We start from the raw sequence: 24,149 nt of genomic DNA on the forward strand, positions 1-24,149 counted from the left end.
GATCCATGTTTTTCTATAGCTCCCATATATACCGATGTCCTCATGAAGACGCAATTTTATATCAGAATTCTCTGAAATCTCGGGATATCTTACCACTCATTAGATGATGGACTCTGTTGAGCGAATTCGCCAACATTTTCATATTTCCATAAGAAATATACTTCGAAATTCGTTGACATTCAGAACAAATACATACCGACCTATGGCCTTATTTTACTTATTGAGCCTCTTGAACACGCAATTCTACATGAGACTTCTCTGAAATCTCGGGCTATTTACCCCCATTAGACGATGAACTAAATAAACCCCCGTGTTCTTATTAACGAATTCACCAGCATTTTCATATAATTCAAAGAAAAATAATTCGAAATTTTAAGACATTCAGAACAAAATATACTTACTGACCGATTTCTCATTTTACTTATTGAGCCTCTGAAGACCCAATTTTTTAACAGATTGGTATCAGCATTTTTTTTATATATGACCCATATAGGCTGTTCCACGGTTTTATTACTTGAGCCTCTAAAAGTCTTCTAGGTCGGTTAATCAGTTATACGGTTAAATCATTCAACAGTTTACTTATTTATTGATTCATTATGTCTATGGAACAAAGCTTCCTTTCAGACTACTGACTAAATAACATTTTGCTATTTCGCATCACTTATTTTTATTCCATATTATTTCTATTCCTACACAAAAGAATGGTGAAAATTTTAGCTAATCAATATTAGTTTGAAAACGTTTAAAATAACGACAAACGCGACAAGTTTGAATAACATGGAAGCTTACAGTTTGAAAAGTATTGTTTTATCTACTTGTATAAAAACAGAGTTGAATTGTATGGTTGTATCATTCTATACTAAAGACTTATTTCGACCTACCATGAACAACCATGTGTTTTGACAGGGATGACAAATCAAAGTTATCGAAAACTAACTAACAAAACTTCAATAATATGAACTTATACTACCATATTTAAAAACAGAAATGATTATCGTTGCAATTTTAAGTTATGAACAATTGATTGCCAAATGTACGTAAATGATTCGAAGTTCTATTTTGCTATCACTCAAATTTAAATAGTACATAAATTTGTACCATACTACTTGTATTTTCATCGCTGTTTTAGGGTGTTGTTTTTTTCATTCATTTCACATTTTACGACAACGACGACAACGCTTTTCTGCTATTAAAATTGTAAATAGAATTAAAGAAAGATTTCTTTAGTAAAATGCATAATTTTCGAAAGCAACAATCGACCGATACCACAGACACTGGAGCTGAGAAAAATGATTATCCGCGGGCCACAAGTAAGTCAAGTTATTCCAACAAGTGTGTAAAAATTATAGGGAAGTTGTTGTTGTAGGCGCGGCAGAGCCAAACAAAACAATTGAATGGGTCACATTTACAAACAAACTATGATGCATATTGGATTAAATACCCCATTCCTTGGCCTACATATTCAATTTCCAATCAATTTTACCAATTGCTTAATTCTTATATCTTGTATTTTTCAGATGGTGTGGTCTTTGGTGCAATTGTAACCTTTGTTGCATATTTCTTTATGATGATGTCTTTCTGTTCTCCCTACTGGATTGAATCGTATGAGGAGACTCATAGCAATTTTAAAAATATGGGATTGTGGCAATATTGTTTCAAGGATTATGTATATCCAAATTATCAATTTCCACGCAAGTTTACCGGTTGCCATAATATTTTCAGTCATGTAAGTAGATGTCAACATTTGGGGTCCTCTGAAGTTCAATTTTATTAGCATAATCAATCTATGTGTTAGTCTGTAGGTTTGTATACTAATCATTAATTAATGGGATTTTTTAATTTTAATTGGTGGACATCAAAAATTCAAAGAAAATCGAATTATCTTTACGCATGCTATCAACGTCAAGAAGAAAATCTATTTACAGTGGCTAAAAACAAAATTTGTACAACAGGCAAATTGCATAAAAATTAATTATGTGGCAAATAACACTGAAGTTGGGCACATACAGTGAAACCTCTGAAAGGGATACACCCACGGTCGAATAAATTTTGTCCAACTTTGAAAGGTGTCCAGGTATGAGAAGTAAATTTTAATGTGTTAATATTAAAACATGCCACTGTTTGGGAGGTGTCCAGAGTGTTCAAGCTTGAGAGGTTTCAGTGTATTCAATTTACAATTTAAAGTGATTTACATTCAACAATATATCGATTCTATACATTTACACAAAAACGAAAAATGGGCTAATTGAGTGACACGACAAGCACTTAGCCTGCTGAAAAAGAATGCTCCAAAGTTATTTCCAATTCCAAAAATTTTAGAGGAGGTCCCGATTTAGATGTGATTAGGCCTAATAAAATTTTCAATAAGCATGCTGAACTCTAGACAAGGCGACAGTTTCTTACTAATTTAACCAAATGTAGTTAAATTCTACAACATACTTAAAAAATGCCAACGGCATTTTTGCAGATACAATTAGGGCAATTAATTTGGCTCAACTGCAGTTTATGGGCCCCTCACCGAATTGCGTAAATTTCATATGTGTTGTGTCATTCGGTGAGCTGATTCCGAAGGCCGGCAACTTTCCCCCACTAGCCCACTTTGGACTCTGTCTATAGGTGAAAGACTTAAACCCCGGCCGAAGGCCGGCCACTTTCTCCCCTTGGGTTAATACTTACAACATAAAACATTATTTCAGTAATAATCAATTTTATTTTCCTACTCAGAATCAAAGCTCAATAACTTTGCTAAAAGTAGACCTATGTTGTAGGTCAATTGAAAGGCCAGAATGAAGGCTTTATAACTATATAAAAAGGCTTTCTAACTATATAAATGAGATACAACGAAAATATTAAAAAAAATGGGGTAAAATTTTTATTTTTTATCTATATCTCCCAAACTAAATTAATTATTTATGAAATGTTTGGCGTATAAAAGTGAATTAAATAGGCTTTCATACGATGCCAATTTTGTTCAGATAGGATAAAAAACAAAGGAGATATATCAAGTTTTTTGACCCTTTCGGGGGCTATATCTCAAGACCCGGGAACTTCCCGGCTATGGGTCACTTCGTTGGAATCAGTTCACCGAATGACACAACATATATTAATTTTAAGCAATTTGGTGAGGAGCCCATAAACTGCAGTTGCTCCAAGAAAGTTTCGTTCGATGTACACTAACCGGGCTTTAACTTAGATGGACTGTAAATCTGGTGGTAAAAATTGTTACAAAAAGAGACTAATTAATTTAAACTCTGATTAGTATTCCAAATTAATATATTCACTATAGTTTGCTTTTACCCACTGTGCGAAAACCACCATTTCATTTGATGTCTAAATAAAATTTCTTAATTGTGTTTTGTTGGGCTCTTTCTCTCGATTGTTTAAGGGAAAGTGATAAAATTAACAAAAAAAAAAAAATAAGGGATGAATAGTGAACTTTATAATACATTTGACAGAAGTTTAGCGTAGTTCCACACCAAATATGGGAGCTAAGTCGCATCTTATATGTGTTTAATTTTGTTGGTTTGATTACTTTTTTTGGTTCGGGTATTTTGTTCGTTTTTTCGTTGTATATTCGAAATGTATCCAGAAAAGATGTCATGAATTTGTATAAATACTACATCATTGAGCATTTTAAATATTCGAAGTAAAACGACTCTTTCACTCCATGTCGGCCTGCAATTAGAAATATATGAGAATAAATCAAATCGTTTGAATGGTTTGTGCAACAGATATACTCTAGGGGAAATGGATCATCCACAGGACCGGTACAGGACTAGTCCCTGGTGTGTATGGACGAATCCAATGGAAGGGACCGGTCACTTTAACATGGGTTTGTCATTGACGGGGTAAATTTACACTTTATGACACGTCTTGGACTCATTCCAAAGGACACGTCCTGGAACAATTTAGTAGGAACACTCCCTAGACGGGTAATCATGAACGAGTCTCGGACAAACTCTTGGGAATCTGTTTCCTTTTTGGAACGAATCGCACCAGAAGTGAAAAACTTTCGAACTATGTTGACAATTGTCGAGGAGAGTTTGCTATATTACACATTAAAATTAACCTTATAAACCAAATGTGGACAAAATGTAGGCGACCGTCACTGTATTTTATTTAATTTAAATCTCATAGCGTTTCGGATACCTTTAATTTGGTTTTTTAGTGGACAATTGTTTTTAACACACAGCTTATAAGTTTTATTTATCATGATACACTAATCTCCATTCACATTCACTTGAAAGTGCATGTGCGAAACATGCCAGTTTAATAATTTAATATGATATTTAATTAAAAAAAAAAAAAAAAACAATAAATTAAAAACTTTATTTTAATTTCCACCTTATACACCCATCAGATTCCTGATAAGTTAAAAAACATCGCGGAATTCAGTTATATCGTGAATATTGGTGAAGAAATTGCAATGGGTTCTCGGACTTGGGTGTATATATTTTTTGTCTTCCATATCGTTAAAAATGTCGGTCTTATAATGCCCTTATTTTATTAACCCTTATACTACGTTGGGTATTAGGTCGTGTTTTTCATCACCGAATTTTTTACTTTTGGATTATATATAATTAAAAGTTCTTACTACTCAGCATGAATTCAGCATATGTCACCAATTCAGGCACTGCGTGATAGACATTTTTAATTATATTCGAACAGTAAGAAATGCGGTGAGGAAAAATACGACATGGGTCATCAAATGACCCCAACGTAGTATAAGGGTTAAAAATATTGTAGTGGGTGTATATAATTTTTCTTCCATATCCTTAAAAATACCAGTTTAATACCGTTTTTATTAATCAGATTGTTTCTCTCTATTTCAGGAATATTATGTTATACGTGAATGGCTTTTACCTGGCTGGTTGATGTCTGTGCAAGCTTTTGTCACTCTATCCTTTATAATAATCTTCTTTATTCTGATTATATTGGCATTAACAGTCATACGTTTACCTCTTAAATTTGTATTACAATACGAATGGTTACTAGTTCGAATGTCCTATTTTGGAACTGCAATATCATGTAAGTAAGAAATATAAAATCAAATTATTCCAGACTAATATTTTCTTGGACATATTAAGCTCTCTTTATGTTCTTGGCTGTTTGCGTATTTGGAGGTTGTGCCTACCGTCGTGATTGGCTGATGTATCCCAAATTTAATGTTTTGGGCTGGTCTTATGCTTTGGCCGTAGTCACCTTTATACTATTGGGTTTGGCATCATTTATCTTCCAAAGGGAGGCACGTGAAGCTTATGAAATTCGTGGCGAACAAAAGAATTTAGTTATGCAAATGGAAATGCAAGAGCCTGGCTATCAAGCTGATCGTCATCATCATAGCACTTCAAGGAGTTTACACGGTTATATATAAGCAACAATTGAATGCTTGTAAAACTAGAAATGTCACTGAAATTTATATTTGTTTTATGCTTCTACACATTCCTTTTATGTATGTATTAGCAACATATTTCTTTTCGCTTATATTCTTTTAAGTTAAGTTTTGGCAACAATCGAAGAATCTCGGTTAAACAAGAATACCGTCCAATTTTTTCACTTTCTTATATACATTTTCCATAAAACAAGAAATTGTATATACTTTATATATTTTATATTATAAAATTATTTAGAATTGGATGTGAATGAATCGTTTTACCAACAAAATCTAATTAGGAAGTCTTTTTTAAAACGTTGAACTATTTACATGGTTATACATAAGCAGTTTCTAATTAGTTTGTGTGCAAAGTTAATATTTTTCATATGTCCAGAGTAGACTATAACTCGTCATTTAATATTTTCCGATTATACTTTAAGCATTTTTTTAAACGGCATATAATTTTCTTCAAATTATTTTTATATCCACTAAACATATTTATACAATACACAAAAGTGCCTTAGAATTTATATGTAATAATTATATGTTTACAGTAGCGCAAAGTACATATCGGTTTATTGTATCCCATAAATGTAACCTTTTCCGTCCACATTTTTTTTTTTACTCAATTTCTCGAATATTTTTTTACAGTATCTTAATTTTTTATACAATAAAGATTATACATTGTCGATGTAATATACCAAAAGAATAATTTGGAGTTTTATAATAAATCGCATTAATAAGCTGCAGTATCGATTATGTCGTCGAACATAAATTATGGTGTGACCAAAATCTGGGATATGTCTGGAAAAGTTGGACGAAAAGTTGTACGGTGCCTAAGTGGGTGCAAATCGATATATCTATTAATCTGAAAATCGACGAATCTACCAAGCCACCAATGAACTACTACAATGGCAAACTTCTAAAGGGAAAGCGAAAAGGGAAAACCGGCCAACGTTTCCCTAGGTAGTGCTTTCACAAGTCAATTCACAATGAACTAGCAGTAGCATTGACTACTGCAGACTATGTGAGTACGAAAAAAATATACATGCCTGTTGCGGGTCTCACCACACTATACACCACACAATACCCATTTGGCCAGTAAACTATACAAGAAATAAAACATTAAAAGTAAACAAAATAATCGCCAGATTTTGGTTTACATTTAATACTATAAGGCATTTTATTTTTTTAATCAAACACTTGTTATGATTTGGTTTTTACATCCGAGGTCTAAGCACGGTTGCCACTCGTGCCAAAAATAATCTACAATAATTGGAAAAAATTTTACCAAAATTCTACCAAATTTGAAAATTTCATTTTGAAGTATTTCATAACACTTTTGTCAAAATTGTATTTCTGTAGAAAATTTTGTCAAAATTTTATTTCTAATGAAAATTTGGTCAAAATTTTATTTTATGGAAACTTTTGTGAAAATTTTATTTCTATAGCAAATTTTGTCAAAATTTTATTTCTATAGAAAATTTTGTCAAAATTTCATTTCTATAGAAAATTTTGTAAAATTAATCTATAGAAAATTTGGTCAAAATTTTATTTTTATGGAAAATTTTGTGAAAATTTTATTTCTATAGAAATTTTTGTAAAATTTTATTTCTATAGAAAATTTTGTCAAAATTTCGTTTCTATAGAAAATTTTGTAAAATTGTATTTCTATAGAAACAAATTGATACAATTTTATTTGTATAGAAAATTTTGTGAAAATTTTATTTCTATAAATTTTTTTTTTTTCAAATTGTATTTTTATAAAAAATTTTGTCAAAATTTTCTTTCTTTCTTGAATATACCCTGGGTAGAAATTTTTGTCAAAATTTTATTTCTATAGAAACAAATTGATACAATTTTATTTGTATAGAAAATTTTGTGAAAATTTTATTTCTATAAATTTTTTTTTTCAAATTGTATTTTTATAAAAAATTTTGTCAAAATTTTGTTTCTTTCTTGAATATACCCTGGGTAAAGTTCTAAAACCGATTTCTGATTTTAGCACAAGGGTTTCTATGAGTGTACGCTCTTAAACTTATACAATAGATAAATACAAATTTTCCGGCTCTTTACAAAACTCTCTTAAATAAAATTCCATACATTCAATAACCATATCTCTCTTTTGTAGCAAAAAACCACAATTCTAGATAAGATTTCAATTTTTCTTCCCAGGTAAGAGGATGTTTTGCAATTGATTAATTTCGAACCTTATCATATCAATACTTTTGCATCAATGGTAAAAAGAATCCACAAAACAACGAATATTTAACGTTTATTGTAATAGCCACAAATTAGTCGAACGCCGAAACTCAAAACAATCTGTTGGTTCTTAGTGCAATTAAAAATTTCCTAAAAATTAAAAAAATAAAAGAAATATTTTTGTTTTCGCCATATGTCCGTAAAAACCTAAATAAAAATGTTTATATATTTCAAAACAAAAATCTCATTACTCTGGTTTATTCTCAGTGCAATAAGTATGTGATGTTACGAAATAAATTAAATTTATTTTTATTGAGAATTAAGAAATTTTATTTTTTCTTGAATTTCGTAGACAATTTGGAAATTTGTAAATAACAATTTTCTACAGAAGTGAAAATATAAAGAATTGTATATAAAGTTGAGTGTCGGGGTGAAAAAAGGAAAAACGAGTGAAAAACAACTTTTTTCTGGAAGTGGATCTATGGCCAAGAAGTTTCTTAATTACTAATTAAAGATTTTTTGTACTTATAAAAGTATCAGAGTATATCCAACATGCAATTAATACACTTATACACACTGGTGGCTGTCAAACTAGAAATTATAAAAAATTAATTATATTGTTTACAAGCCACCAGAAGCATACGTGTTTACTAAAAAAATAAATTTGAACGTGGTATAATATTTCCAAATAAACATATATAAACGAAAAATTTGTTTCTTTCCAACTATTTATAAAAAAGTACAAAATCTTATAACAAAATAAAAAACTTATTGGCTCGATTAAAAAATTTATTGGAGTATATTGTTGCAGATTCAGTACACAGAAAAAAATATCACCAAAATATTTGAAGTTGAACATTTTTCAATTAATAAATTAATTGGTACAATTAACTTTTTAATCAGGATAAAAACATTGAGTTAATTAAGTCAATGATTTTAAAATTTTAGAATTTCAAATTAAAAAATTAATTGATACACTTAACTTTTTAATAAAACTAAAAAAAGAGATGGACATTTTTTAATTTTTAACTAAAAATTTATTTCAAACAATCAGTTTTTTAATCAAACTAAAAACACTAAGTCAGCTAAGAAAGTTATTGAAAATAGTTACCTTTTTTTAATGAGAAAACAATTAATTGAGTTTTGCAATCAACATCAATTAAATTTTTAATTGAATAAATTAACAAAATTAATTGAAATTAGCTAAGGAAAACAATTATGTTGATAATGAAGTATTTTTTTAGTGTCTAAATATCATTTTTGTGATTGAAGACATTTCAATTAAAAAAAATTATTGGATCAATTAATTTCGTGATTGAATCAGAAAACATTTTTTTGTGTGTAGAATGTTCAAACATATTCGGATTCAATTGGTATGATAGGTTAGGTTAGGTGCACATTCTTCAGATTGAGAGCAATATACAGGGTAGCTGATATTTAATCGAACAAAATAAAGCGCTATATTTCTCTCATCTTTTTAATTTTATTGTTCAAAAGCAAACAAATATACACACATAAAAAATTTTCTGATTCAATCACAAAATTAATTGATCCAATTAAATGTTTAAATGAAATCTGTACAATCTTGTGAGTTTTACGATATAGTACTGTATTAAATTTATATATTACTCACAGATTGTAAATAAAAAGATATAGAAAAGTTCCCAATATGAAAATAAAAGAAAAGAACCAAAAAATGTTTTTCAGAACTTCAAGTTGGGGTTATTGTTTGTCGTTTAGTATGTCTTACCGCTAGACTCTCTTTTATGGGAATGACTATATGTTGGTAAGCATAGAATGGGGAAGCCATGATTGATTACATTCAACGGTAAGCGATGCAATTTTAGTAGTTTTCGCATATATGGGAAATTTTTTATCCACTTGCGGGAAAAAAGAGTTCCCATAGTGTATAAATAATTTCTTTATAGTTACATTTTTGTAAGAAACAGATTTTCTTATATAGGAAAGTAATACAAATTTAAAATTCATTCAGATAATTCAAAAAATTCATTTAAATACAATTCATGTTTTAGATATTTTATATCAGGCGTGTATCATAATTATATTTTCGTTAAACATAGTTTAACAAAATGTCTTCAATCACGAAAATGATAATATCAATCACAGTTTTAATTGAGCGTCAAAAATTAATAGATTTCCATTAGCGTAGCTAGACAATTTTCTTAGCCTCCCTAGCTAAAAATTAATAAACTGAAGTTATAGATTCAATTAATGTTTTCTTTTATAAAAATGAATAAAAAATCATACTTCTACATATTAATTTATAATAAAGCAACTACAAGTAGTTCCACACTTTTTCCCAGCAAAAAACTTTGGGAGTTGTTCTAAACGCACAACTTTAAAAGCAATTCCCAAAATGTCCTCACAAAGAACTTATTTACTTTAACTACACAGGAAGTTTTTTAATTCAATTTTTTATCCGTTTTTTTTTATTTTTTAATGGTTAATATTTTTTTTGTTAAATAGGTCGAAAAAAAGAGAAAGAATTAATAAAAAGGTAAAAAATTCTCATATTCTGCCACAAAAATGAAAAATCCATTCTAGAAAAATTGATAATTTTTGAAAATATTCGAGGTCGGACAAGCGTTGGAATGCATTAAAAATCATAAGAAATTATAAAAACAATGGAAAATCATAAACTCTGGGGGATGGGTTAAAATTTTTCTGGGGGTTCTAAGCCCCCTCCCCAGAGGCTTTCCTACGCCTATGTTGATTTCATTAGAACATTTCAATTAATTTTTTAATTGATTCAATCAAATATTTAATTGATGTTGATTACAATATTCAATTAATTTTGCAATTAAAAACGAAACTATTTGTCATCACTATAACAGGTTGGCTGATAAGTCCCCGGTCTGACACATAGATGGCGTCGCTAGTATTAAATGCATATTATTTTTATATAGTACCAACCTTCAAATGATTCGTGTCAAAATTTGACGTCTGTAAGCGACTTTTGTTATTGTGAAAAAATGGAAAAAAAGGAATTTCGTGTTTTGATAAAATACTGTTTTCTGAAGGGAAAAAATACGGTGGAAGCAAAAACTTGGCTAGATAATGGTTTCCGGACTCCGCCCCAGGGAAATCAACAACAATTTATTGGTATGCAAAATTCAAACGTCGTGAAATGAGCACGGAGGACGGTGAAAGCAGTGGACGCCCGAAAGAGGTGGTTACCGACGAAAACATAAAAAAAAAACACAAAATGATTTTGAATGACCGTAAAATGAAGTTGATCGAGATAGCAGAGGCCTTAAAGATATCAAAGGAACGTGGTGCTTATATTATTCATCAATATTTAGATATGCGGAAGCTCTGTGCAAAATGGGTGCCGCGCGAGCTCACATTTGACCAAAAACAACAACGTGTTGATGATTCTGAGCGGTGTTTGCAGCTGTTAACTCGTAATACACCCGCGTTTTTCCGTCGATGGAGCCATGGATGGAACATGGCTCCATCACTACACTCCTGAGTCCAATCGACAGTCGGCTGAGTGGACAGCGACCGGTGAACCGTCTCCGAAGTGTGGAAAGACTCAAAAGTCCGCTGGCAAAGTAATGGCCTCTGTTTTTTGGGATGCGCATGGAATAATTTTTATCGATTATCTTGAGAAGGGAAAACCCATCAACAGTGACTATTATATGGCGTTATTGGAGCGTTTGAAGGTCGAAAACGCGGCAAAACGGCCCCATATGAAGAAGAAAAAAGTGTTGTTCCACCAAGACAACGCACCGTGCCACAAGACATTGAGAACTATGACAAAAATTCATGAATTGGGCTTCGAATTGCTTCCCCACCCACCGTATTCTCCAGATCTGGCCCCCAGCGACTTTTTCTTGTTCTCAGACCTCAAAAGGATGCTCGCAGGGAAAAAATTTGGCTGCAATGAAGAGGTGATCGCCGAAACTGAGGCCTATTTTGAGGCAAAACCGAAGGAGTACTACCAAAATGGTATCAAAAAATTGGAAGGTCGTTATAATCGTTGTATTGGTCTTGATGGGAACTATGTTGAATAATTAAAACGAATTTTGACAAAAAATGTGTTTTTCTTTGTTATCAGCCAACCTGTTATTATATTTTTAATCCTTTTTAGTTTGATTCAAAAATTAATTTAAAAAAATAAATAAAAATTAACAAAAATATATATCCATAATTGTTTCTTATTCTTCCGAAATTAAAAAAAATCAATAATTGCCTTAATTGACTTAATGTTTCTAGTTTTATTAAAAGGTTAATAGTATCAATTATTTTTTTAATTGAAAAAGTTTTCATCTTCAATCAACTTTTTAATTGGGAATATTTTGGTGATATTTCTTTATGTATATATGGCCGAAACTTCGACCAAGCCGAATTTTATGAATAGCGTACAAAGTTTTACCATAAAGACCATTATCCACAATTGAATTACATGGGGTGTGGTAACAGTTGCCGATGGTAAGGTATCTTGACATTCTCAACATTGTCTACTAAATTGTAAGTTAGTCCATATCGAATCTATGGTAGCTAAAACGGCAGATTAAATTCCTATATAAGCCACTTCCTAGATTCCTCTATACAAACAGATCAAGAACTTAGAACAGATTGTATAGAGAAGTCTCAGAAGTACTACAAATTTTCGGAAAAAGTATATTTTTTCAAATAGCGTTATGATATTTTAAATGCAACAAACTTGATTTCATAGAATTCGGTCAACATTTTAAGATATACGAATTTTTCCTGGTTGTATCTTAAAAGATACAGTGCGCATTTAAGGGTTAAGTGAGTACTTTTTATACCCACCACCATAAAATGGTGACGGGGGTATAATAAGTTTGTCATTCCGTTTGTAACACATCGAAATATCGATTTCCGACTATATAAAGTATATATATTCTTGATCAGGGAGAAATTTTAAGACGATATAAGCATGTCCGTCTGTCCGTCTGTCTGTCTGTCTGTCTGTTGTAATCACGCTACAGCCTTCAATAATGGCGCTATCGTCCCAAAATTTGGCACAGATTCGTTTTTTGTTTGCAGACAGGTCAAGTTCGAAGATGGACTATATCGGTCCAAGTTTTGATATAGTCCCCATATAAACCGACCTCCCTATTTTGGGTCTTGGGCCTATAAAAACCGTAGTTTTTATCAGATTTGCTTGAAATTGGAAAACTAGAGGTATTTTGGAACCATAAAGAGGTGTGTCGAAAATGGTCCGTATCGGTCCATGTTTTGGTATAGCCCCCATATAGACCGATCTCCGATTTTGCTTCTTGGGCGCCTAGAAACTATATTCACTATGCGATTTGCCTGAAATTGGAAATCTAGAGGTATTTTGGAACCATAAAGAGGTGTGTCAAAAATGGTCCGTATCGGTCCATGTTTTGGTATAGCTCCCATATAGACCGATCTCCCGATTTTGCTTCTTGAGCGTCTAGAAACTATATTTACCATCCGATTTGCCTGAAATTGGAAATCTAGAGGTATTGTGGGACTATAAAGAGGTGTGTCGAAAATGGTTTGTATCGGTCCATGTTTTGGTATAGCCCCCAAATCGACCGATCTCCCGATTTTGCTTCTTACGCGTCTAGAAACAGTATTTTCTATCCGATTTTCCTGAAATTGAAAATCTAGAGTTCTTTTGGGACCATAAAAAGGTGCGTCGAAAATGGTGCCCATCGGTCCATGTTTTGGCATAGCCCCCATATAGACCGATCTCCCGATTTTACTTCTTGGGCTTCTAGAAACTATATTTACCATCCGATTTGCCTGAAATTCTTGAGCTTCTATAAACTTTATTTATTACCCGATTTGCCTGAAATTCGAAATCGAGTATTTTGAGACCACTAATAAGTGTGCCGAAATTGAGGTATATCGAGGTCTATTTTTTGTTATAACCCCCATATAGACTGATCTCTCGATTTTTAATTCTTGGGCGTCTAGAGACTATATTTTTTAGCCGATTTGTTTGAAATTGAAAATCTGGAGGTATTTTAAGATCACAAATATGTGAGTAGCAAATGATGGCTATCGGTCCATGTTTTGGTATAGCCCCAATATAGATCTCCCGGCTTTATTTCTTGGGCTTCTAGAATCCGTAGTTTTTATACGATTTGCTGGAAATTAGTAATCTATAATGAAATTTTAGACAAACGAAATTTCCTTTTTTTATAAAGTATTTTCGTTTATTCAACGATTGTCTCTAAAATTTGTGTCAAAAAAAAAAACTTTGCTTGTCTAAAATTACGTTTCTCAAAAAACACTTCTTTCATGGTCATGAAATTTGCTTGGAACTGAAAGGAGAATTTCCAGATTTAACTCATCGTATTTGTTTAAATAATGGCGGAAAAAAATCTACAGATTTAAGATTTCAAATCAAGGCGTAATTTCATCATATACACGATATGTTTATAATTCTCTAAAACTCAAACAAAATTGGTTCTCATAAATCCAGAATCTGATCTGGTCTTCATAGGTAAAATCTTTAAAGTTTGTCTTCGGGAACTGACTTGCTTCGGAGAAGATTTGTCATCAAACCCCCTACAATTCTGTATATTATCAAGTAACCCACTACGACGAAGGGTTTTCAAAGTAAACTATTATATTTGATTCATGGTGGTGGGTATTTAAGATTTGGCCCGGCCGAATTTTCTGCTTTATATACTTGTTTTTTTTTTACTTTGCCCGATGCTAGTGAATTAATTTCGCGAAAATTTCGGTGAAAATGGAGAGTATTAGATCATGAAGATCATAGAATTGATATGCGTACTTAGACTTTATATTCGAATAAAAAATTTTTTTATCTTCACATTACAATGACTGGTACGATTCTTTATAAATCTGAGTCATCATATAAGAATTTCTATTAGTAAAATGTTTAATAGTTGTTTCTATTTTTCTTTCTATTAGCATGTCTCCTTATCTCACAAACTGAATCAGCTGAACCTCGTATCATCAATGGTACCCAAGCCGAAATGGAAAACTCCAAATATATTGTGTCCATAAGACTAAAACGTTACGATAGTAACTTTGGTAGTGGTCACATCTGTGGTGGGTCACTTATCGGTCCCAATAAGGTTCTAACAGCAGCTCATTGTCTATACAAGTAAGTTATTGTTGGGTGATTCACATCGATCGGAAGAAGTAAGGGATGGAATGAATTGCCCACTATCAATAAATGATTTACGTCGACGATATGTACTTCACCATTATCTCTAGAATGATATGCGTTGATACGATGTCCTCTCTCATTACCAAAAATGTTGTAAATTATTTCATATATCTCTACGAATGTGTCCATGTAATCTTGTCTTCTGTTCTGTTCTGTTCTCTTCTTCATTTTCATTTCTACAGTGCTGATAAAAACCGTTTTCGTAAAGCTAATGAATTTGTCGTTGTTATGGGTACCTTGAATCGATTTGAGCGTGTTAATGGGACAATTGTATCAGATGTGAAATCAATTTCATATATGAACACCTTCAGTATGGATACGATGCGTGATGATGTTGGTTTGATGTTTTTAAAGACGGGATTGCCACCGAATGCGACACATTTAACAATTCACCCTATTGCAATGTCAAATCAAACAATACCAATTGGTATGACTTGCCAAGTATCCGGATGGGGTAAAACCGAGAGGGTAAGTAAAGTAACTGTTGTGACAAATTAAATGGCAATGTTATTAGGGCATCCAATCCTTGAGTGGATACTACACCCAAAGAAATTTGTTAGTAGGGACAGCAGAAAAGTCTGCTAAAACAGCAGAAAGTCTGCTGAAAAAGGGACAGCAGTCACTGCTTGCTGAAATAGCAAACATTGTCTGCTATTTTTTAGGCTCGATTACACTAAAACATGTTTTAGATTGGCTGAAACAAATATTAATGTCAACTTAGGAGCTATCCTAACATAATTAAAACAATATTTTATGAATATCTATAGTATTTGCCCAAAAATCTGAATATTTATCAAATTGAGGCATAACAGCAAACAAAATGTTTGCTGATCGTATTTAGGAGCTTGTAAGTATATTACAGTGCAAAAATATACCAAAAACTACTTTTGGTTCTTAATTATGCTTTGGGGAAAATTTATGACGTAAAAAATTTATGATTTGCTGTTCGTTGGGCCCTGAAGTACAAAAATATAACAGCAGACATCGACTGTTGTTTTTAGCAGACTTTTTTCTATGAGTGTATGTATCATTTAGATACTATGTATCAATTAGTCGACTTTTCGCACTTCTCAAAACTTCGAAGAGTCGATGTTTCGCCTTTTTTACAAAACACCAAATTTCGACTTATGCGACTGTTAAAAATGTGGTCGTGGGCGTCGCAAGGTTTGAACGTTTGATGATATTTTTCCATAAAAGCCCTAGTTCACATACCCTTTTCATTAAAAACACCTACTTCTCATTAACCTTTCAATTAAAAAGTCTATGAAAAGTCGATATTGATTGGAATCAGCTTTTCGAAGTTTATAAAAAATTGACTTTTTGAGTTTTCAACTGTTTTAAAATCTAGTTTTTGACTTCTTCAAATGTTGGAAAAGTCAGCCTTCTGTTTTTATACCCACCACCATAGAATGGTGACGGGGGTATAATAAGTTTGTCATTCCGTTTGTAACACATCGAAATATTGATTTCCGACTATATAAAGTATATATATTCTTGATCAGGGAGAAATTCTAAGACGATATAAGCATGCCCGTCTGTCCGTCTGTCTGTTGTAATCACGCTACAGCCTTCAATAATGGAGCTATCGCCGTGAAATTTGGCACAGATTCGTCTTTTGTTTGCAGGCAGGTCAAGTTCGAAGATGGGCTATATGGGTCCATGTTTTGATATAGTCCCCATATAAACCGACCTCCCGATTTGGGGTCTTGGGCTTATAAAAACTGTAGTTTTTATCCAATTTGCCTGAAATTGGAAATCTAGAAGTATTTTAGGACCACCATATGGACCGATTTTACTTCTTGGGCTTCTATAATCTCTAGTTTTAATCCAATTTACCTGAAATTTGAAATCTAGAGGTACTCTCGGACCCTAAAGACGTGTACCGAAAATGGTGAGTACCGGTCCATGTTTTGATATTGCCACCATATAGACCTATCTCCCGATTTTATTTCTTGGGCTTCTAGAATCCGTAGTTTTTACCCAATTTGCCTGAAATTGGAAATCTAGGGTTATTATAGGACCTTAAAGAGGTGTGCCAAAAATAGAGAGTATCGGTCCATGTTTTGATATAGCCCCCATATAGACCTATCTTCGGATTTTACTTCTTGGACTTCTAGAATCCATAGGTTTTATCCAATTTGCCTGAAATTGGAAATCTAGGGGTATTCTAGGACCATAAAGACGTGTGTCGAAGATGGTGAGTACCGGCCCATGTTTTGATATAGCCTCCATATAGACCGATCTTCCGATTTTACTTCTTCGGCTTCTAGAATCCGTAATTTTTACCCAATTTGCCTGAAATTGGAAATCTAGAAGTATTCTAGGAAAATAAAGAGATGTGCCGAAAATTGTGATTATCGGTCCATGTTTTTATATAGCCACCATATAGACCGATCTCCCGAGTTTACTTCTTGGTCTTCTAGAATCCGTAATTTTTACCCAATTCGCCTCAAATCGGAAATCTAGAGGTATTCTAGGACCTTAAAGAGGTGTGCCGAAAATGGTGAGTATCGGTCCATGTTTTGGTATAGCCCCCATATAGGCCGATCTCCCGATTTTACTTCTTAGGCTTCTTGAATCCATAGTTTTTATCCAATTTGCCTGAAATTAGAAATCTAGAGGTATTCTAGAAAAATAAAGAGATGTGCCGAAAATGTTGATATCGGACCATGTCTCGATATAGCCCCTTTGTAGACCGATCCCCAGATTTAATTCTTGGTCTTCTAGAATCCGTAGTTTTTATCCAATTTGCTTGAAATTGGAAATCTAGAGGTATTCTAGGATCATAAAGAGATGTGCCGAATATATTGAGTATCGGTACAGTTTTTGATATAGCCCCCTTACAAACCGGCCCTCCAAATGGGGGTCTACATTCTAGAACTACAATTAAATGTGCTGAATACTGTGTGTATACTTCCATGTTTGGGTATAGCCCCGTTACACCGGACTCCCGATTTTACTTCTTAGGCCGATTTGCCACAAATTGAAAATATACTGGCATTTTAGACCCATAACAAAGTGTATATGATTTAGTTTTATCGGTCCATTTGGTAAGGCCTCCATATAGACCGATTTCACTTATTGAGGGTATAGAAGACGCTCTGATCATGAAAATTGCTTAAAACTGAATGCAAAATTTCCAGATTTTATTTCTCGTAATTATTTAAACACTCAAACAAAAAATGGTTCGTATAAATTCAGAATCTGATCTAGTCTTCATAGGTAAAATCTTTACATTTATCTGTTGGAAGCGTACGGGTTGAACTGATCTGCTTGGGAAAATAGCTGTCATCAAACCCCCCTGAAATTTTCGAAGGAAACTATTATATTTGATTCATGGTGGTGGGTGTTTAAGAATCGGCCCAGCCGAACTTACTGCTGTATATACTTGTTTTTATATATTAGAGCTTCTATCAAACTTTTTAAAAAATCGATTAGTTGAATATTCGATTTTCATCTTTGTATCCATAATACCTACATACAGTGTGGCTAATATGTATTGTAAACCAACTTCAGGTTGCTATCATTTTTAAACCGATCGTTCGTCTGACAGTTTTATTCCAGGTTAGGTTAGGTTAGGTTGCAGCCCGATGTATCAGGCTCACTTAGACTATTCAGTCCATTGTGATACCACTGAGTGCTGCCCGATTCCATGTTAAGCTCAATGACAAGGGACCTCCTTTTTATAGCCAAGTCCGAACGGCGTTCCACATTGCAGTGAAACCACTTAGAGAAGCTTTGAAACCCTCAGAAATGTCACCAGCATTACTGAGGCATTATTCCAGTGACAGTTCATTTTATTGTTTACAAGCTTACAAAAGCATTTTGATCTATTGCATTTAGAAATAAAGTTATTCGTGATGGACTTCAAGTGTGATGGTGTGATGTCTTTATATTTGTCTTGAAAACCACAAGTGACTTTTGTTAGAGCCCTCCAGCATATAAATGCGAATAAATCCTTTGTATTGTTCAAAATCTCATAATAGTGAACATAACGCGAGAACGAATGCATCACATATTGTAAAATGAGTTTGAAGTTCCCAAAAATGCAACAGCAAATGCAAAAAAGCTAGACTGGAAAGAATCAAATTACCAAACAAAATGTCGTGTTTACTTGCCAAAGAGGTCAGCTGAGGATTTACAACTTCACAATTTACCATCGGTGGTCAACAGAATTCAAGCGCCGCCTATGGTAATGGTTTGGGCCATCGTAACGTCAAATTTCAAAAGTTGAAAAAAATAACTGTACAATTCCGGGTATACTGGTATGGACTGTAGTGTTATTTTTAGTAATGCTCCCAGAACCTTCTTATCAGTTCATATTCTGTAAAAGTTCAATACTAAGTTTGTGATTTCGAAAGATCATGTTGGCTACGAGGATGGTTCGACAAATATTTAGCCCACAAAAAAGAACAAACCTTATGGAAAAGAGGCGATTTATTTTCAAACCTTTTTTCCTTTTAAATCGATATACTCCAGGTCTCAAAACAAGCGGAGGAAATTTGTCATTCCACTAATATTTTGTATACTACGGAAACTAAAACACTGTACGATGTCAAATCTGCAGCTGTTTTTTTTTTCGCCCTGTGATCATTTTACTCTTCATCAGATACTCGACTTGAATGACACTATGGGAGTATTAGAAAACGATTGCCATCACCTTCATGGCCAATGAGACAGTCTTGGCTTACATTCCTCTGGTAGAGTCCATTTCTTCGACGGTTCCTTTATATTAATCGGTCCAATCTGTGAACACACCCACAAAACCCCGAGTGTAATCCCTACTGGAAGTGGATCAACAACCCCAGGACCGACAAAATAACTAGTTTCTGGTGTGTATTGACCAACCCCAGTATGAACCAGTCTAAGGCAAACTCGTAGGAACCTGTTTCATTTTGAGCATATGAATCGAATCAGAAAGAAAATAGCCTTTGAATATATTGAACAAGTATTATTCTGATAATTATATTTCATTGAATATGTAGATCCAATAAGATTTTAATATCAGAAACAATAAGAAATCAATAAATTATATAAAAAATTTCATTAGCGGCAATTTGAGCCAATTTCCTGTACGTGGCAGTGGCTGTGTACGAGAGTGTACTTCGCGATAGCAAATTTCTATTGCGGCCCTCTCGTATTAAGCGTTGAGGCTCAAAGAACTTATGGGATAATCAATGTAATTCTATTTCCAAAAAAATTGGAAGTTCTTCTAAAGACACAACTTTAAAAGCACTTGCAAAAATGTCCTCTCAAAGAAGTTTTTTATTTTAGCTGCACATGAGTTCATTTGAGTCAATTTTTTATAACTTGTTTTTTTCGTATTTTTAATGGAAAATACTAAATTTTTTGTTTCAAATAGATTAAGAATTAATAAAAAATAAAAATTATTTAAATTTTGACGGAAAAATCCATTCTACAAAAATTGGAAATTTTTGAAAATATTTGATGTCAAACGTTCCACACAAGCCTAAGAATGCATTAAAAGTCATATAAAAATTTAAAAATTATTTGTCAAAATATCGCAAAATTCTTAATTCACACTCAAAACACTGAATTCGCATCACACCTTAAGAAGTGATGCAAATTCAGTGCAACGGCTGTTAAAATAGTGGACATTCGTCCTATTCATCGCTTCTGCGCCAATTTTGCACCGCTTCCGTATCCAAAAAGAACATTTTCGCTACTTTTTTGGCGACGCTTTTTTGTTGGGAGGTTTCGCCCAATTTAGCATTTTTCTCTTTTTTGTAAACAATGCATTTTTATTTATTCATTTATTTATTAAAAATGTACTTTTACAACTAGACAAAGTATTATAATTATGGTATATGATTCCTCATCATATGCATTTTTCTCTTCGTTTCAGAATTCGCTCTCCCCACTACTACTTACGGCAAATGTAACCACTATATCCCGAACAGTTTGTTCCGTATCGTATATCAATGGCATATTAAATGGCATGTTATGCGCCGGCCATTTAAGAGGCGGCACAGATTCTTGTCAAGGTGACTCAGGTGGACCATTAGTTTATAACAATACTCTAATAGGTGTTGTCTCTTGGGGTTCCGGATGTGCTCAACCAGGATTTCCAGGTATGATTAGATCAAAGTTTGTTTTTGTCTTCAAAAAATATTAATTTAATTTAAAACTTATAGGTGTATATGCTGATGTCCCCTATTATTATAAATGGATAATGGAACGAAATAGTGCTTTCCGTCAAAGCATATCCAATATTAATTTAATTTTATTAGTATTTGTAGTCGTATTAAACTATTTATAATGAAAAATGTCATAAACTATATTTTTCCTTTTATACTTTGCACAACTACTGTTGGTAGGGTATTATAGTTGGAGTGTATGTTTGCAACACACAGGCAGGTGAATCAAGCCCTAATTTAATATAGTGATGTTTGCAAAAACTTAAACCAAACAATTAATGTTTCTCTCAAACTTCTCCCAAGCGCCTAAAAGTATACCAATATTTTGCTATGTATTTTTTAAAAGCAAGTAAACCGGGTTTTCGCTCTGTTCACTCTTTACAAAGAATAACCCTTGATGAATTGTAATTGATGGAATGGAATATCAACTTGAATTGGTAGCATTTAAATTTGATATTATACTACACCACAAGAAATTTTTAGTAGATACAGCAGGAATGTCTTCTAAAACAGAAAAAAGTCAACTGACTTGCTCCGCGGGAGCCACCGTGGTGCAATGGTTAGCATGCCCGCCTTGCATACACAAGGTCGTGGGTTCGATTCCTGCTTCGACCGAACACCAAAAAAAGTTTTCAGCGCTGGATTATCCCACCTCAGCAATGCTGGTGACATTACTGAGGGTTTCAAAGCTTCTCTAAGTGGTTTCACTGCAATGTGGAACGCCGTTCGGACTCGGCTATAAAAAGGAGGTCCCTTGTCATTGAGCTTAACATGGATTCGGGCAGCACTCAGTGATAAGAGAGAAGTTCACCAATGCGGTATCACAATGGACTGAATAGTCTAAGTGAGCCTGATACATCGGGCTGCCACCTAACCTAACCTAACTGAAAAATGATATTCTGTGTTTGTTTTTAATATCAGTTTTTCCTATAAGTGTATCTTGCAGAAAATTTTTTGAGAAATAAATATTGACAAAATTTTCGATAGAAATTAAATTTTGCCATTTTCTATAGAAATAAAATGTTGACAAAATTTTAACAAAATTTTCTATTGAAATAAAATTTTGACAAAATTTTCTATGGAAATATAATTTTGACAAAGTTTTCTATAGAAATAAAATTTTGACAAAATTTTTTATAGAAAAAAATTTTGACAACATTTTCTATAGAAATAAAATGTTGAGAAATTTTTCTATAAAAATAAAATCTTGACAAAATTTTCTATAATAATATAATTTTGATAAAATTTTCTAAAGAAATAAAATTTTGACAAAGTTTTCTAAAGGGTGATACGGTCAAAATTTGGTCAATATAAACTTGACGTATTTCTTTCAATTTTGCATTTCAAAAACCTGAACACCCCTCATTTTGAAGGTGTGTGTGTGTAGAATGTTGCTCCTATTTTGATTTTGGAATTCACTCTTCAGTTGTCAAAATGCCGTCCAAGCAAAAAGAGCAGCGTATCAAAATTTTGCTCGCGCATCGCGAAAATCCGAGCTACTCGCACGCAAAGCTGGCAAAATCGCTAAAAGTTGCCAAATCAACCGTTAAAAATGTAATTAAAGTGTTTGGGGAACGTTTCTCGACAGCCAGGAAGTCTGGATCGGGGGGAAATCGAAAACCGGAAGCCGCTGAGACGACAAAGAGAGTTGCCGGTAGTTTCAAGCGAAACCCTAACCTCTCTCTCTCTCCGAGATGCCGCAAATAAGCTGGGTGTATCGTCTACAACCGTGCATCGAGCCAAAAAACGAGCCGGACTATCGACTTACAAGAAGGTAGTGACTCCAAATCGCGATGATAAACAAAATACGACGGCCAAAGCGCGATCCCGGAGGCTGTACACGACGAAGTTTGACTGCGTGGTAATGGACGACGAAACCTACGTCAAAGCCGACTACAAGCAGCTTCCGGGACAGGAGTTTTATACGGCAAAAGGAAGGGGAAAGGTAGCAGATATTTTCAAGCACATAAAACTGTCAAAGTTCGCAAAGAAATATCTGGTTTGGCAAGCCATCTGTACCTGTGGCTTGAAAAGCAGCATTTTCATAGCTTCCGGGGCTGTCAACCAATAAATGTACGTGAAAGAGTGTTTGAATAAACGTCTGCTGCCTTTCCTGAAGAAACGCGGTTGTTCCGTACTGTTTTGGCCGGATTTGGCATCTTGCCATTACGGTAAAAAGACCATGGAGTGGTACGCCGCCAACAACGTGCAGGTGTTTCCTAAGGACAAGAACCCTCCCAACACGCCAGAGCTCCGCCCAATTGAGAAATACTGGGCTATTGTCAAGCGGAACCTAAAGAAGACCAAAAAACTGCTAAGGACGAACAGCAGTTCAAGGCAAACTGGCTTTCTGCGGCGAAGAAGGTGGACAAGGTGGCTGTACAAAATCTGATGGCAGGTGTCAAGCGTAAGGCCCGGCAATTCGGATTTGGAAAAGCGAAAGCCTAACTGAATATTTTTCCTGAATTGTATACTAATTGAACTTGAAAAAGAAATTTAATTTGATTTTTTAAATAAACGATTTCACCGATTTACACGCGTTTTCCCTTGACCAAATTTTGACCGTATCACCCTTTATAGAAATAAAATTTTGATAAAAATTTCTTTAGAAATAAAATGTTGATAAAATTTTCAATGGAAATAAAATTTTGATAAAATTTTCTATGGAAATAAAATTTTGACAAAATTTTCTACAGAAATAAAATTTTGACAAAATTTCTTATAGAAACAAAATTTTGATAAAAATTTCTATAGAAATGAAGCTTTGACAAAATTTTCTATATAAATTAAATTTTGACAATATTTTCTATAGAAATAGAATTTTGACAAAATTTTCTATAGAAATAAAATTTTTACATTTTCTACAGAAATAGAATTTTGACAAAATTTTCGATAGAAATAAAATTTTGACAAAATTTTCTACAGAAATAAAATTTTGACAAAATTTTTCTATATCAATGAAATTTTGACAAAATTTTTCTATATCAATGAAATTTTGACAAAAAGTTCCATAACAAATATGCGAAAATCGGTTCATATCGGTCAGTAATTATATATAGGTTAGGTCAATATAGTGGCAGCCCAATATTTCAGGCTCACTAAAACTATTCAGTTCATTGTGATACCACAGTGGTGAACTTTTCTCTTATCATAGAGTGCTGCCTGATTCAATATTTTAGCTCAATGACAAGAGATAATCCACCGCTGAAAAACTGTTTGGTGTTTTTGTCCCTGACCCTTTGCATTC

General features: G+C 33.1%; 2 protein-coding genes across 2 annotated transcripts; both read left to right on the forward strand.

Moving 5' to 3' along the window:
- The first annotated feature begins 1,137 nt into the window (after nucleotides 1-1,137).
- On the forward strand, nucleotides 1,138-6,086 carry pck (Claudin superfamily protein pickel). The gene is made up of 4 exons (XM_075300484.1): nucleotides 1,138-1,310; nucleotides 1,518-1,726; nucleotides 4,833-5,028; nucleotides 5,088-6,086. The coding sequence occupies exons 1-4, from the start codon at nucleotides 1,232-1,234 to the stop codon at nucleotides 5,372-5,374; spliced, it is 771 nt and encodes a 256-aa protein (XP_075156599.1). The 5' UTR covers nucleotides 1,138-1,231; the 3' UTR covers nucleotides 5,375-6,086.
- Nucleotides 6,087-7,655: 1,569 nt separating this feature from the next.
- Nucleotides 7,656-21,043, forward strand: LOC142230385 (trypsin eta). Its single transcript, XM_075301033.1, has 5 exons — nucleotides 7,656-7,851; nucleotides 14,483-14,678; nucleotides 14,927-15,212; nucleotides 20,611-20,836; nucleotides 20,900-21,043. Exons 1-5 carry the CDS (start codon nucleotides 7,794-7,796, stop codon nucleotides 21,022-21,024), a joined length of 891 nt encoding a protein of 296 aa, XP_075157148.1. The 5' UTR covers nucleotides 7,656-7,793; the 3' UTR covers nucleotides 21,025-21,043.
- The last annotated feature ends 3,106 nt before the right edge of the window (nucleotides 21,044-24,149 follow it).

Source organism: Haematobia irritans, chromosome 3, assembly GCF_050003625.1.
Source record: "Haematobia irritans isolate KBUSLIRL chromosome 3, ASM5000362v1, whole genome shotgun sequence".
NCBI classification, from domain to species: Eukaryota; Metazoa; Arthropoda; class Insecta; order Diptera; family Muscidae; genus Haematobia; species Haematobia irritans.

Bases quoted from the DNA above. Each gene is read 5' to 3' on its own strand.
- pck (XM_075300484.1), top strand. From the start codon at position 1,232: ATGCATAATTTTCGAAAGCAACAATCGACCGATACCACAGACACTGGA. The intron at 1,311-1,517 runs GTAAGTCAAGTT...TGTATTTTTCAG, and splicing joins TGATTATCCGCGGGCCACAA to ATGGTGTGGTCTTTGGTGCA. The intron at 1,727-4,832 runs GTAAGTAGATGT...TCTCTATTTCAG, and splicing joins GCCATAATATTTTCAGTCAT to GAATATTATGTTATACGTGA.
- LOC142230385 (XM_075301033.1), top strand. From the start codon at position 7,794: ATGTTTATATATTTCAAAACAAAAATCTCATTACTCTGGTTTATTCTC. The intron at 7,852-14,482 runs GTATGTGATGTT...TCTTTCTATTAG, and splicing joins GTTTATTCTCAGTGCAATAA to CATGTCTCCTTATCTCACAA. The intron at 20,837-20,899 runs GTATGATTAGAT...TAAAACTTATAG, and splicing joins TGCTCAACCAGGATTTCCAG to GTGTATATGCTGATGTCCCC.